The sequence below is a fragment of the Rhinoderma darwinii genome, chromosome 5, assembly GCF_050947455.1.
Source record: "Rhinoderma darwinii isolate aRhiDar2 chromosome 5, aRhiDar2.hap1, whole genome shotgun sequence".
NCBI classification, from domain to species: Eukaryota; Metazoa; Chordata; class Amphibia; order Anura; family Rhinodermatidae; genus Rhinoderma; species Rhinoderma darwinii.
The window spans coordinates 292477008-292493830 of NC_134691.1; the positions used below are offsets into that span (position 1 = coordinate 292477008).

The 16823-nt window shown below is 42.2% G+C and overlaps 1 protein-coding gene across 1 annotated transcript; it reads right to left on the minus strand.

The window, feature by feature from the left end:
- Positions 1–1091: 1091 nt before the first annotated feature.
- On the minus strand, positions 1092–16281 carry LOC142652953 (protein QNR-71-like). The gene is made up of 11 exons (XM_075828660.1): positions 16215–16281; positions 13958–14110; positions 13722–13865; positions 13483–13647; positions 12585–12743; positions 11102–11470; positions 10611–10772; positions 10421–10523; positions 10142–10344; positions 5170–5260; positions 1092–1294 (listed from the first exon to the last, which is right to left on the minus strand). The coding sequence occupies exons 1-11, from the start codon at positions 16279–16281 to the stop codon at positions 1144–1146; spliced, it is 1767 nt and encodes a 588-aa protein (XP_075684775.1). The 3' UTR covers positions 1092–1143.
- Positions 16282–16823: the final 542 nt, after the last annotated feature.

A 16823-nucleotide genomic window follows, 5' to 3' on the forward strand; every position in this document is an offset into this window, starting at 1 on the left:
GCAATCAAGGGACTGCAGTTTCAAGTCTCCTAATGGGACAAATTACAAGTTTCTATTTTACACAAGTCTGTTTAGACGTAAACCAGATCACTTTATTAAAATTGTGACCAAAACAAATAGGTCTGAGGAATAAGATGAATTTGAGATCTATTTCGTCCCTACAGGCCATGTCAGAGCCTTTTAACTTACAGGATCACGGTTTGGCATGATGACTGAGGGAGCATTTGTTGGGTAGCGTGCTTAAAATTGGCTATACTATAGTTGGTTGTGATAATTGGTTGCGATTCAGCCAGTATCTTTGAGGAAAGGTGCGTAGGCATGGCTAACCGTTATGACGAACCAGTCTCACCTGGTGGGAGAGAAACAAGTGCAGCATTCGGGACATGGCACCTGGCAGGTAATTTTTCCTGAAGTAGTATGTTTTTCATAGGTATATGTTTTATTGTCACACTGGCACCATGTCCCGAGTACTGTACTTTTTTTTCTCCCATCTATTGATTCCTTCTCCCCAGGCACAGAATTCACCTGAGGGATAACTGGCAGCAGCCTGCACCTTGAAAAAAAATAAAATACTGTTATCAATAAAAAGCCGTAGCATTGTGCCTATACTTGCACACCAGAACTAGGTGAGTAGACCAGCTCACCATGCACAGTTACCTATATATTTTTATTAAACAGTATCACCTTAGAGTGCCATTTTGCTCCTCTCTTTCATTTCGCTTCACATCAGTCTCACCTGGGTATGTGCCCTAAACGCCCCATATGTAGGTTCAGAGTTTTACCCTACTGCATTGCAAGTTTTTTTTAAAATAGGTTTTAATCTGATTTAAAATGTATTTGTACGTTCGTTTGTTGTACATGCGCTACCTCATTGTAATTTTAAATGTGAGGATTTCTCATATTTGACAATGAAGTACTTTTCTATTCTTATCTGGTAGATTCTGGTTTTCTTCTAGGACTTTAGTAAACAGGAGATTATGGAACAATACTGTTAAGAAATATTGCATTTGAGTTATGGTTTTCCAACAGCAAGAAATTAAATAAATGAACTACTTTATTGACAAGTATTCCTACTACAGAGTAACCACTTCACATGACCAGCAGAATACCAACACACGGCAGACATTCAAGTTTTAATTAGAGTTATATTATTGTAGCCTTGCTTTTCAGGAGTGGATCATTCTCATGGTTTCCATTGAAGAGAACATCTTTGATCTGACTGAAATACACAGCGATTCCATCACCACTCCTTCCATCTGATGCATTTGCAATAGGTTTGTATTGCTTGGATTTCCTAGGGGAACAAATAAATAAATTATGTTTGGAAAACCAAACCTACTGCACACTTTAGCAAAAAGTATTTAGATTTTCAGATAACCGACTACCAAGACAAGGCGGTCTTTATGACAGGGTTCTGACAGTTTTGCACAAGGCATTCTACAAATGTTCTAGATCAGAGTGCCATCACGTAATGTTAACCTATAGGAGGCGGGGGGGGGGGGGGGGGGGGTCTCACATGGACATCAGCTCGATAGGAGGAGCCTGGCAGCATGTAGTCTATATGGGATCTTTAGACCAGTAAGCAAGAGGAAAATGTAAACCCCCCCCCCTCAAAGTCCGGCCATTGTCCTAGAGAAGCGCTCTTCTGTTTTCTGTCCAGGCTGGTCTCCTGGGATGACTTTTCATCCCATGTGACTGCTGCAGCCAAATCACAGACTGCAGCAGCTGTATTCCAGGAGTTTGGCCTGGATGAGAACAGGAGAAAGCATCGCTGTCACAGGCAGTGGCGGATTAAGTAGACCATGGGCCCTGGGCTGTTACCCAAACTTGGGCCCCCCTTCCTCACCGCCGCCCTGCCGTAACTATTTTTGACACTACTTTTTTGGGCAAGCATTAACAGTGTTACGATTTCCCTTGTCACAGGGCTGTGTCCCTACATACTGACAGGATCACACTGTGCAGGGACACAACCTCCTGACAAGGGGAATTGTCTATCAGTCCTGGACTGCAGAAATACTTTTTGTGAAATACAAGGATTTCCTATAATAAACATGTCAGGAGAGGTGACAGATTCTCTATAAATCTAGTGACTCACAGGTGACGACGTCTCAGATTCTAGTAGTTTTTTTCCTCTTTTCTTCTCCATCCGGTCCAGCGCTCATGACGACTTCTCCCGGCCATGACTCATTTCTGCAGAATTTGCCACTCAGACGTCTCCTCACTTTTCCAACATTTCCACACCTATAAACGAAAATAAAGTTATCATGGTGCCACATACTGTGCCCCTAAATATAATAGCACCAAACACTGCGTGCCTGAATATAATAATACCACACACTGTAAAACACCACATACACACAGCCCCCTGTACAGTGCCACACACAGCCCTGTAGATATTACACACCCCCATAGATATCGTCATACACAGCCCCCTCTATATATCACACATCCTCCCCGTAGAGAGCGTTACACACAGCCCCATATAGATAGTGCCATACAGCCCCCTGTAGAGAGCGCCACACAACCCTCCCCCTCTTGTAAATAGCACCAAAAAGCCCCCCCTATAAAGAGCGCCACACACATACCACTGTGGATAGCACTACACAGCCCCCCCTTGTATATATTGCCACACAGCGCTCCCCTTGTATATAGTGCCACACAGCGCTCCCCCTTGTATATAGTGGCACACAGCGCTCCCCCTTGTATATAGTGGCACACAGCGCTCCCCCTTGTATATAGTGCCACACAGCGCTCCCCCTTGTATATAGTGGCACACAGCGCTCCCCCTTGTATATAGTGGCACACAGCGCTCCCCCTTGTATATAGTGCCACACAGCGCTCCCCCTTGTATATAGTGCCTCACAGCGCTCCCCCTTGTATATAGTGCCACAAGGTTATGTACACATTTAAAAACTTAATATCATAATTTTATATATATATATATATATATATATATATATATATATATATATTACCCAATTACCCTAATATAGACATGTAATATATAACAATTTACGGTAAACAATGACGATTACAAATAAAAGGTCTATTTTAGGGTAAAACTATGTTATTACCAAAAAAAATAGCTGAAACGTAAAAAAGCTTTTTTGTTTACTATTATTTTCAAACTTTATGAATAAAAATTGTAAAATAGCAAAAAAGGTGTGTATAAAAACGATAAAAAACGAAACCTGCATTGTCTACGGAAAAAACGTCGCAAAAATCACGTCGTTTTTATTTCTTTTTTATAAAAATGTGTGTTTGGTGCAACTTTGTAATTACGTTTTATTAAAAAATATTTTCACTTTTTGAGATACAGCTGCTTTGTATCCTGTATCCGTCAGGTCAGCAGGACTGACAGGATCAGTGACACGCAGGATCCACCTCAAATCTATCACATCTAAGATTATAATTTAGCGCAGGGCCCGTTTCACTGATCCCGTCAGTCCTGCTGACCTGACGGATACAGGATACAAAGTAGCTGTTTCTCAAAAAGTGAAAATATTTTTTAAGAAAACGTAATTACAAAGTTGCAGCAAACACACATTTTTATAAAAAATAAATAAAAACGACGTGATTTTTGCGACGTTTTTTCCGTAGATAATGCAGGTTTCTTTTTTTTAATCGTTTTTATACGCACCTTTTTGCTATTTTAGAATTTTTATTCATAAAGTTTGAAAATAATAATAAAAAAATAAGCTTTTTTACGTTTCAGCTATTTTTTTTGGTAATAACATAGTTTTACCCTAAAATAGACCTTTTATTTGTAATCGTCATTGTTTTCCGTAAATCTTTTATATATTACATGTCTATATTAGGGTAATTGGGTCAGCGCTAGCGTTACAACAATGATTGGCGGGGGGGGACGACGGTTTTTATTGGGGTGGGTATTTTATGTGTATTTATTATTTCATTTTTTTTTGCACTTTACTTTCCTATTTTTTTATTACTGTGGTCTGTTCCTCAAAGGTCAAAAAAGACCTTTGGGGAACTTTATATATTTTTTTTCTTTCTTTTACACCATGTTTTTCCCCTGTAACTGGAGCTGCACAGCAGCCCCAGTTACAGGGGAAATCAGCCCTCTCATAGTGACGATTGTCACTAATAGGGCTGTGCTGGGTCTTGTTAGACCCAGCAACAGTCTGCCACTAACGGCACCCGGCGATCATGTGACCAGTCACATGATCACCGGGAGGAATAGAGACAGCGCCGCTGCTGCTGCTGTCTCTATTCCTATACACAGCGTTCATTGAACGCTGTGTAAGAAGACATCGGAGAAGACAGAAGCAGCGAAAGCTGCTTCTGTCTTCTCCTCAGGGTCCCCGGCAGTCACTGACAGCCGGAGACCCGACATTCAGCTGCCCGATCGCGCGGGCAGCAAATTAAAACCCGAGCCGTAGAAAGTCTATGGCTCGGGTTTTAAGGACCCGTCCCTGACCGCTGGCCGTAAAAATACAGCCAGCGGTCGGGAACCAGTTGGGCAGGAGGATAAGCCTGCTGTACTGACCTGAGCGCCGGTGACCGACCGCCCGGCTCTTGTCTTGCAGATTCGGAGTAACAGAACAGCCGTCCGTCGCTGTTCTGTTACTCAATGGCGGCGGCCCGCACTTGTCAGGGAGGCGTGTCCTACCCCTTTCCCGGCCAATTCCCTGCTCCTCCCCTCCTCATCTTCGTTAGTTAGCAGCGCTAGCGCGCTGAATAGGTGCCTTTGCAAGATGATGTGCGGTTCGGGCTGCCATGGGCCCCCTGGGAGCCTCGGGCCCCGGGCGGCCGCCCGAATCGCCCATATGATAATCCGCCACTGGTCACAGGTAAAGTATAAACTTTTTCTTCAACCATTATGCAGCAGAGACTGCGTTTGAAAAATGGCACCAGTTTGGTGCAGTTTCAGGTGGAACTCCCTGCGGGTTCCAGGAGATACACGGTGTACTCACGCAGTGTATTGGCCCTGTGTGAACATGGCCAAAGGGTGCCAGAATTGTAACATTTAAAATATGGCTACATGATGGGAAGCAGAATTTGAATCTGCAACTGCTATAGATAGGACATTGGAATATTGGGGGGGGGGGGGGGCGGGTAGAATTTGTACTAGTTGAAGTAAATGTCCGCCTTGAATACCATTACACAGGGAACCCAAAACTATGTTTAAATGCAATAACGTTAACTCACTTGTACAAGGCAATGCCAATTACCAAAGCAACAAGGGCAACCAAACCTATGGGAAGAAGCACTGCATAAACTGTCTGTGGCGATCTAGAACCTAGAAATGGGAGAAAAAAAAAAAAAAGTGAAAAACCTGTAAGAGAATGGTTTCTAAGGGTGCATTCACATATCAGTTTTTTTTTTGTCTCAAGTCATTACAACTGATACAAAAATGTATCAGTTGCAGTCAGGCTTTCCCAATTTTTACTACAAGACAGTGTTTACCACAATGGTCCACCAAACAGGTGATGTAGGGTCTGAAAATGTGCCAGAGTGGCGCATAGTTTGATAGATTGGATATATGTTGTGTACTTGTCATTTCACAAAACTTCGGACTTGATCCTGGCATGTTCGGGCTTTCCTTCTCTGCTCCGCCACTACAATGAAATCGGACTCATTGTAACATCACAGGTGTCAGTGCAGCGCTGAGATGGAGACGACAGCTGCTGTCCACTCACCTCAGATCTTTGAAGTAGCCTTGTGAACCTGCAAAGACTCCAAAAACTAGCCCTAACTTCAGGAAGGAGCTAGTTTTTTCTGCCTTTACAGCTACCCAATCCCACCTCGCATCTCCTGCCCACCCCACACTACACTGGGATTGCGGTTTCTATTCAAACAGGGTCCGGGTGTCAGCCATTAAAAACTGCTGTCTGCTCTGCAATTGTTTTGTATTACGTGTTTCCGACAGCAAATTGTGACCGATTTTGCATCAGTTTTTCACTGAAGGTTAACGCCTTCCCACAGCAGCTATTTTTTCATTTTTGTTTTTTCCTCCCCACTTTTCAAACGCCACAGCTTTTTTTATTTTGCCGTCTAAGTCCTAATAGGGCTTAATTTTTGCGGGACGAGTTGGGTTTTCGTAGTGCCATTTATTGTGCCATATAATGTACTAGGAAAAAAAAAAATGTGGGGTAGAAAGTGAAAAAAAAGCGATTCCTCAATTGCTTTTTGCGCTTTGTTTTTATGGAATTCACTGTGCAATTAAAATAAAATGTTAACTATATTTTCCAAGTAAAAAACTAAATGTAAAAAGTTCAATTTATTTTGTGTCGCCAAATTATGAGCCGTAACTTTTTCATTTTTCTGGCAATTAAGTGATATGAGTGCTTATTTTTTGTGGGATAAGCTGTAGTTTTTAATGATACCATTTTGGGGAACATGCGACTTGATCATTTTTTTTTGTGGGAGATGGTGACAAGAAAAAAAAAAATTCGGCCGTTTACATATTTTTTTTACAGCGTACACCGTGCGGGTCAAAATAATGATGTTGTAATAGTTCCGAAATTTACGGATGCAGCGATACCACAAGTTTATTTCTAATTTATTTTTTACTATGCTCTAGGGAGAGAATGGGTTCTCTTTAATTGAATATTTTATTTTTTACAATTTACAATTTTTTTACTTTAGTCACAAAGATAGTGGACCTGCAGGCCTCCATTAGGACCCCAGGCAGCCATCGCCACCCCGCGGGGTGGGGGTTTGCAATGAGCTGTTAGAGAGAGTCGCCCCCTCTTTCTAACAATTTAAATGCCACGGTCGTTATTGACTGCGGCATTAAACAGGTTAAACGGTAACATACAGCCGACACTCGCATCGTAGGGAGCGGGTTCACTCCGTGAGCCTGTTCTATACTTCCCCCTACCCAACTGATATATGGATACAGCAAATGTCGGGAAGGGGGTTAAAAACAGATGACCATCATGTGTAGATAATGCCGCAGTGCCCCTGTAGATAATGCCAACCATCCCCCCGTGGATCACACCAGCCACCCAATACCCCCCCCCCCCCTGTAATTACACCAGCCACCAATCCCCTCCTGGAGGAGCCCCTGATGTCCCTGTCATATATGGCCATTGACATCAGGGGCTCCCTCTAGGAGCGGAATCCCTGGCCATAGTGTTCCAGACACTGGCAGGAGATCCCGCTCCTAGAGGGAGACCCTGACCCACACGTTTCTTTTCTTTATGTAAGAATACGAAGTGTGACAGTGTTATCTATTTAACGGAGAAAAAAAAAAAAACAGTATAGGACCACAAAACGGCACTGCTAATCCAATAGTGGTAATATCATAAATTTAATAATGAATGGCTACGCCTTTTGATGCTGGATAAGAGTCTTGATCAGGCCAATATGGCCTGATGAAGACGCTTGTCCAGCGTCCAAACATGTAGCCCTTCATTATCAAAAGATTTAGGACATTACCACTATTGGATTAGCAGCACTGTTTTCCTATACTTTTTCTCCCCTTATCCATTATACTTTATGGCAAGATTCCTGTTGCGAGCATTGGACCTGGCTGCAGCAATTCCTATAAGGGTATGTTCACACAGCCTATTTACGGACGTAAATCGGGCGTTTTTGCCCCGAATTACGCCCGAAAATAGCGCCTCAATAGCGCTGACAAACATCTGCCCATTGAAAGCAATGGGCAGACGTTTGTCTGTTCACACGAGGCGTATATTTACGCGCCGCTGTCAAATGACGGCGCGTAAATAGACGCCCGCGTAGAAGAAGTGACCTGTCACTTCTTTGGCCGTAATTGGAGCCGCTATTCATTGACTCCAATGAATAGCAGCGCTAATTACGGCCGTAATCGACGCGGCGTTCAAGCGCCTGCACATGCCGGTACGGCTGAAATTACGGGGATGTTTTCAGGCTGAAACATCCCCGTAATGGGTAATCCAAACCATGTGGCGCGGAGTTTTGTTTTTTCTTTTTTAGCCTTCTGATCTATTCAATGGGTGATGTAAATTGGGAATAAACAGCTACAGCATTTATATGTCCCAATCAGTAACCACCAACAAGCTGCATTTTCTCTTAATTTTTTTGGCCCCTACATGTTAAGCAGGAGTTTAACCCATTCCCGCCGCAGCCCTTATTCATTTTTCGTCTTTTCCTCCCCACCTTCCAAAAGCCATAACGTCTTTATTTTTATGTTGATCTAGTACTAGGAGGGCCTTATTTTTGCGGGACAAGTTGGTTTTTCATAGCACCATTTGTTTAGCCATATAATGTACTAAGAAACGGGAAAAAAATTTGTGGGGTAGAAAAACCACAAAACCGATTCCTCCATGTTTTTTTGCGTGCCGTTTTTACGGAATTCTACTGTGCAATTAAAACATGTTAATTTTATTGTGTGGGTAAATAAGATTACGCCGATACAAAATATAGTTTTTTCTATATTTTACTACTTTTACAAGTAAAAACGAAAATTTATTTTGTGTCGCCAAATTCTGAGAGCCATAAATTTAATTTTTCAATCGATTAAGTGGTAGGAGGGCTTATTTTTTGAGGGATAAGCTGCAGTTTTTAATACCATTGGTGTACATGCGACAGTTTGATCACTTTTTTTTTTCTTTTTTTTGTGGGAGATTAGATGACCAAAAAAAATAGATTCTGGCGTTTACAATTTTTTACGGCGTTCACCGTGCGGGTTAAATAATGACTTTTAATAACTTGTTTTATTAGTCCCCCCCAGGGGACTTCAACCAGCAATCGTTAGATCGCTTGCACTATATACTGCAATACTAATGTATTGCAGTATATCGTGATTCTGACAGGCAACTAGTAAGCCCGTTACAGGGAGCGCGATGAGCTGTTAGAGGGGGTTGCCCCCCCTCTAACGATTTAAATGCATGCGGTAGTTATTGACTGCAGCATTTAATGAGTTAAATGAGCGGGATCACGCTCGTTACTCTGAAGTGTTGGCTGTAACAATCAGCCAACACCCGCATCGTATGGAGCGGGTTCACTCCGTGAGCCCGCTCCATACTTCCCCTACCCGACTTGTGTATGGATACGTCAAATGTCGGGAAGGGGTTAAGAAGTATTTGGGAGAGGGACATCACCTCAAGGCCCCTTAACGACACGGCCAATTTTGGCCTTGAGGACAGAACTATTTTTTTATATTTCCCTCCTTGCATCCTGACACGCATAACTTGATTTCTTGTACGACGTAACTGTATGAAACTTTGTTTTTTTGCGAGACAAGTTGTACTTTATGGAGGTACAATTTTAGTTATACATAGTTTAGTTTATGTAAATTTTTATTTTGGTGAAAATGGAGAAAGAAAAAACAAAAAAAACTGTTCCGCTGCAGTTTTAATATTATTTTTTTTTTATACCATACACCGATCATAAATAATGTTATACATTTGTTGTACAGGTTGTTACGGTTGTGGCAATACGAAATAGGTCTATATTATTTCATGTTTTGGGACACATTTTTTTTTTATAATAAATAAACTCCAAAATGTGTTTGTGTATATTTACTTTTTTTTTGCTTAAAAAAAAGCAAACGTAAATTTTTTTTTATGCTAATTCCATAAAGGGATTTTTCATTTAGATTTTTGAACTGTAATGTACTGGCATAGATCTATATGCCAGTACATTAGCCTGTGTACTGATTAACAAATAAAAATGAGATGAACTGGTCCACACCATCAACCTGCAGGATTTTCTACATGTTCCCAAAACAGTCCTGTAGAAGAGACCTTTGAAATAACCGTTTGTTTTTAAATGTATTCAACTTAAGGGGGTTTTACACAGGACGATCAGGCAGAGGAGCGTTCATACAACACTCGTTGCCGATAATTGCCCTGTGTAAACAGCAAACGCTCAACCATCTGCTGGTTGTATCATCTTAAAAAAAAGTAAATCCTTGTTGGCAGCACATCTACCTGTGTAAAGAGGGAGACATGCTGCAGACATAATAAATGGGGGGGAGAATGAGCGATTGTAGTAACGACCACCCATCCCCATCCATAGTTCCATGTGATAGGCGCATACGAGCGCCGATCGAGGTCTCGTTGATCGGAGTTCGCTGCACCAGCCGGTATAAGAGGGCCTTTAGGCTTGATGTTGATGTAAGGGAAAGTTGGTTCAGACTGTCCCTTCTATACAAGCTAGATGATAATCTTTCATAGGCATCATCACTTACCATCATCTATAGACACCAGAGTACTAGCGAGAGCCAAACTTGCACCGTCACTCAATGTAATATTTACACAGTAGGATCCAGGCTCAAATGCTCTTCTCAGGGTCAGCAAGCATTGATCAGAAGATGGAACTACATCACAGACTATGTCCTGGGGAACCATGCAACTAGCATCTGAGACTACTGTGCAGGCATCTGTAGGCAAGCTGAAAGAACAGAGGTCGTCTCAAAGAACAGCATTTTCAGTGTCACAGAATTTTGTTTTCCAGTTTACAGACATACCTTCCTTGGCAAGTCACCACAAAGTCAATTACGGAGTTTTCAGTCTGAGATGTAGATACTTGAACACGTGTCATTTCAACAATGTTGACCTCAAGGATACCATCTATAGTGGAGAAAAGGAATGAAGGCTCTTCTAGGCACTGATCATTCTAAAGCTACAGTAGCAGCATCAAAAATGTCAGCAACTAACCTACAACTGTAATCTTGGTGTTGTAATATCCATATCTGTATATGAAGCAGCCAGGGGCAGGAGTTGTAGGTGGCATGGTTGTATGAACAGTAGTAACATTTGGCATTTCAGTGGTCATTGGAAAAGTTTCTGTTTCAAACGGTGGCAGTTCGGTCGAGTTATCTGCAATGAGGAAAAGCAAAAGGTCCGGTGCACGAAGAAATATTACAATTCTTTGGGTGATCTATTAAGGCTCTGCAATAGAGAGAGAGGTACCTGGGCCTTACTTGACACCTTCATATGCCTCAGATTTCTTTGTACTGAATCCCCCCCCCCCAAAAAAAAAGCCACACACATACAACGGAGATATTCTTCCCTAGAAGTAGTGCATAATCTTTCCTACATACGGCACCCCACAACATACAAGTCCCAATGGCTCCATGCCATGTGCAAGAGCCCTAAAACAACCTGAAATCATAGCATAAGTGTGAATAGATTTGGTTATAACTTACCAGTGGAATTGGCAGTGGGGAAAGTTCTGGTGGTTGTTGGTAGATGTGTTGTAGGAACTGGAGTGGATGTTGTAGGGACTGGAGTGAGTGGAACAGGTTTACATGGACCAGGAATGGCAGCTTTGATGGTCAAATTAACGCTAAAATTTCCAAGCAATGTATAAGTATGACTAGAGACTAGGTTATTGGAATCAAATGATCCACTACCATCACCATAGCCCCAGTCAAATGTCACTTCAGATTGATTAAGATAATGGCTTGGATCATGGATTTGGATATCAAATTGAATTGGGGAATCCTTAATGAAGATACTGTCTGAGGAATTCTTGTCATTCTTCTGGGAAAGGTTCACATAAAACGGAATTTGATCTTGGAAAGAGGAAGAAAAAATAATTCAGTTTGTGCGTCAAACACTTTATAAAGTTAAAGATAAACTCAGCTAAAAACCACTACAGTAGTGCATTGCAAGTGTTGGCGGTGCCTGTATAGTGGCTGAAAAAGAATACAAAGTATTCTCCAACAATAAGCTGATCACAGGGTGTCCTGCTGCTGGGACCCCTGGTGATTGGCTGCAATCTCTGACAAGTGTTCAAGTGCCCTGCAGCACCATCACTGGGGAAAATTAAGCATTACACAGTACTCACAGAAATCAATGGGCTATCTACAGATCTGGCAAGTATCTGGAGTGAAGCTTTGTAGCTGCATGTTAACATGGAGGGTCCTATACGGCACCCTCAACTCAGAATTCTGTTATTGAGTATTTGAAAATGGGTTTTCTAAAACAGTACTCCTTTAAAACCAAAAAAAGCTGCCAGAGTGTGGGGGAGAATTGCCATCTCTTAAAGGGGAACTTTACCTTAATGCATAGTCTACACAAATGATATATATATGCACGGTGCCAGGTTTTATTCTCCCTACGTGCAGTCTTGAGGAGTGGCCTGTCCAACCTGGTTTACTGGTCCACCACAGCCAAGTTTAAGGACGCAGCGTCGTCCGAAACGCGTAGGCCACAGAGGATACCCTCCCTCCACTTCATGCACACCCTGGACCTATACCACTGGACTTCCTTTTAACTTATGACATTAAACTTGGAAAAATCGATTTCCATTTTAAACGCATCCCAGCGCTGGATCCTATCTTTGTTTCCCTGTTTTCCTACTGGTTTACTTAGGTTGTGATGCTGTTTATTGCACTGTAAAATTAGGGCTTTTTATTTGAACAGGCGTTTGATGTTGGCTCACTGGCATGGTCTAATTAGCATGCTGCCATCATCCGCCTGCCTGAGCACTGTCTAAGAATGGAGTCTTACGATTAGTGGTGTTTTACCTGCTGCAGTGAAGACAGGCCTGGAGAAGTTGTATTGCCAGAGAAGTTTTTCAGCAACACAGGGCTGTAGACCACCCAGGCCCTCCCTTACAATGGTGCACTGGAGTTTAAGGGCCAACACGTCACAATTTATTTACATGCAAATTTCACAACTTACCAGTTACAACATAGATACTGCTTGCTGTAGCAACTGGGTAATGTCTCCGATAACCTTTCCTGAAGACAGTGACCTCAATCATTTGTGTGCCGGCTGTGATGTTTGTAGTATTTATGGACAGAATAGCAGAAGACCTCCCAATCTTTTGGTAATACTGGCCTAATAAGCAAGAACACAAGGCTTGAGTCGGATATGTGGATTAAAGAAACGTGTATAAGCCATACATATTCTATGAAAGCAATAGTAGCAAAGCATGATCATCATAAGAGCTTTGTTGTGCAGTTGTCGGCCTCCATGATGCATCTTAAAGGGAACCGGTAACACCAAAATAGGTAGTCTGATCTGCAGGTGGCATGTTAGAAAGGAGTAAATTGTTTAGGTTGTGTGGGGAAAGCTTCAGGAGAACTTGCAATTTATTGATTTAAATCCCTGTTTATTCTGGGCTATGGAGTCAAGTTGGCGGTCCTACTAAATGATCGTATGAAATCATACAGGAAAGGCTGTAGATCATGGAGTGACGCGACCCCAAGCTCAGACTGAGCAGGAGTTTCAAAACAATCTTTCCCCCACAAAACTAATATCTGCTCAGCTCCTCCTGCTCTATAACACGCTGACTATAGATGGGATTGCATGTACAATGTGATGGGTCCCATGAAACGCCTAGGGTAACGCAATTATATATTCAGACATTTCAGTTTTAAAGTGAACACCAATTACAATTGTATGACTAGAGTGTAAAACACGGAGTTTGTAATGCATCTTATTTATACACAACCTCATAGACCACCATGGTGCAGTATAACTGCAAGGGATGAGTCTGGTAGCTACATCTAGAATGCAAACAGTTATACAATACACCAGTATGAATGAGGTCTCAGATGCTACCCAAGATCTTTACCTTGTGTGGAGAAGATGTAAATGAAGTTATGTCTTCTCCACTGGGTGTCATGTAGGAATGGTCTTCCATCTGGAAAGAAGTTGGCAAAACTGCAGTTTGCTTCATCACAGAAATCCATCCACTTGGTCCAGTTATACACATATTGGTCCGGGGAGCTGGCGGAGACTAAATAGACAATTTATTGTTATGCCATCTAAATATCTATTATGCATTGTATACTACGGTTTCACTGCATTTACCATTTCCACATCCTCTTTCATAAACTATGTCTCCATCTTCATTTTCTTTTTGACATCTGGGAAACTGTAGGGTCACGGCAAAAGTCACATTTGACCCTATCAGCGCAGGACTGTCACTGGTCAACATTGCCACCACTTTGCCGCCTAGATAACAGATTAAGCAAGCATGATTTTAAGTCACATTTACAGTTTTTTTATTTTTTTATTGTTGAGAATATAGTCATTTTTATTATCACCTCTCCAGCAGTTTTCCCATCTAGCATCACCAGACTTCCAGGCAGGGTAGAGCTTCTCATCCCATGAGTTGGTATTAGGAGACCAGCCACTTATGTGGTTACTGTGATCTTTAGAGCCAGATCTCCTCCCAAACTCCATTACATCCTGAAACCCTGTAAAGTTGGACATGTGTGAATACAGAATTGTAAAACCAGAAAGTATGTGCAGAATAAATGTTCTACAAAGTATATTCAAGCAGATAAAGGCCCATCAATGTATTAAACTATAGTAGTGAAATGCCCCCTACGTTTCTTGCCCCCAAGACACTACAAGAACAGCGGCTACCTTCTATCTACAGTATTAAGGAGATGCAGCATCTGCGTACATTACTCACAGGTCATAGAAGAAGGACAGAAATGTTCATTACTATGGCAATAAAAGTAGTACATCACTAACAGTGAAAGAACATACACTGAATGAGCTGCAGCTTCTAGGAAACACTGTACAGTGGCTATTGTGGAAGTGCCGCATAACTTGTAGCTACAAAATCCACCCCACCTAGTATGTGCCATCTAGAATACTGGCATCTCACGTCGTGGCAGATGTGTCTTAGGGCCTTCTCAGGCTCAAGGTGCCATTTCTTCCCACAGAGTACACAAGGAGCAACCGGAGAGCCTTTCAGTAATGTGAGGTTTGAGTAAAGGGTGTTCATGCCAGCCGGATTGATCAAAAGTACTAATATTGGGTGTGGGTTAAGCGATCAGCATCTCTGCTCAGGTTTTTGTGTATAGTTTCCAAATATACTTGCAAAAGCCTATTGCCAGTGCAAAAATTACTGTTCTCTAGGCGCAGGCAGTAAACACCCCATCCATCAGCGATGAGGAGGTGAAAATATTAGGCCCTGTTCAGAGTTTTGCCACAGTGGTGGTGTTTTTTTACCACGTGCAAAAAAAACTCGCGGGAAAAAGCAGCGACATGTCCTATCTTGAGGAGTTTCCCGCCTTAAAAACCCAATTGAAACCAATGGGAGACGAATATAACCGGGTATTTTGACAAGATTTGTGACGCGTTTTTCGGCACTTACTCTTGAAGAATTTTTTTTTTTTAAAAATAGATAAAAAAAAAAAAAAACGAAAAATAACTTTAGACTAGTCTGGACTGTAGCATTGGTCCTGACGTTCTTAGTAGCTACCAAAAAACTAATTTATCTAAAACGAGACAAGGGTTGCCCAGCTTCCGAAGATTATGATCAGCCCCAACAGTTACATGAATGATCAACATAAGGCCTTATTTACACGAGCGTAGTTCACGTCTGTTACGCGCGTCACACGGACCTATGTAAGGCAATGGGGACATTCAGACATTCCATGTTTTTCACGCGTGTGTCCGCTGGGTGAAACTCACGACATGTCCTATACTTAAGCGTTTTTTGCGCATCACGCACCCATTGAAGTCAATGGGTGCCTGAAAATCACGCGCGGTACACCGACGCACTTCCGTGTGCGGTGCGTGATTTGCGCAACAGTAGATGAAGGGAAAAATAAAACCACCTCCTTCATGTCTTTTTCTAAATAAAACCGCGTGTCATAAGGATGGCATATGCGCGAATATCACGCAGCCACGCATCAAACACACATAACTGCAACACGCAAAAAATGCAGCATTATTTGCGCACGCAAAACACAAACAGTCGTGTAAATAAGGCTTCCAGTTCCATCTGTTAAGATCAGGGGCATACATTCTAAAATAAAGAACGCAGAATAGGATTGCACAGCAGAGGACGTCCAGTTGTAACTGGACCATCAAGCCATTAACACAGTTTTCAGAGAAGATGTCAACATCTCACAGCATTGAGAAAAAAAATAAAAAAAAGCTGCAGGAAATGGTTCAGTTTTTCAGCAGTGGAAGGTCCGCTACTTTTAAAGGAGACACTGCAGAAATTTTCTGCAGCAATTCCATTACGCATGGACAAGCCCTTATAGGACTTTTATATGGACTAGGTTTTGTAGGAGCCAGTCAACCAGTTCTGGTAAACAAATTCATCGAGATGTCCCCTATATTCCTCCCGATGCGTCTACTTACAGCATAAGAACTGGCAGACAACATAGATATCAGACTCACATTACTGAAGTACAATGTTTAACTTTCTGTGGGCATACAAGTCACCAGTATACATTCTACATCTGGTAGCACTACAGCTGCTAACCGCCTTACTCTACACCATGACTAAACCAACAAAGTGTAAAACTCGTACACAGGTCTTAAAACCTCACTTACGGTTTCCTGCCTGGATGGCTGAGACTAGGCAAAGTAGCACTAAACCTTCCACTACTGCAGGCAGCATCTTGGAAGGTGAATGAGCTTGTCAGATATCAGCATTTAAACTGGGCTCAACAAGTCACAGCTGCAGGAGATATCAGCCAGTCCCCACGATCCCTCCTCCTGATTATGAGAAGTCTGCAGGCCCATCATGTGAGGGAATTAAGGAAAGATGTCTGATTTCAAGTATAGGAGCCGGCCTCCCTGCTCATGTGCTTATGGGTCACTCCCATTAAACTCAAACTTTTTAAGGCCCTGTTCACACAGAGTTTTTTTGCAGGCAGAAAAATCTGCCTCAATATTCCTGAAGGAATTTTGAGGCATATTTTGACCTGCCTGTAAATTCTTGCCACGATTTTCGCAGCCTTTTCACCCGCAGCCATTGAGCGCTGTGGCCATAAAACGCAGTGAAAAAAGCTTTCTCTGCCTTCCATTGATTGAAAAAGGAGGTCAGAGGTGGAAAAAGCATGGAAAAAGAAAAAGCATGCTGCTCTTTATTACAGCGAGCGGCTAAAAACCGCCGTGGAAAAAAACGTCTCTGCTTCCCATTGAAATCAATGGGAGGTG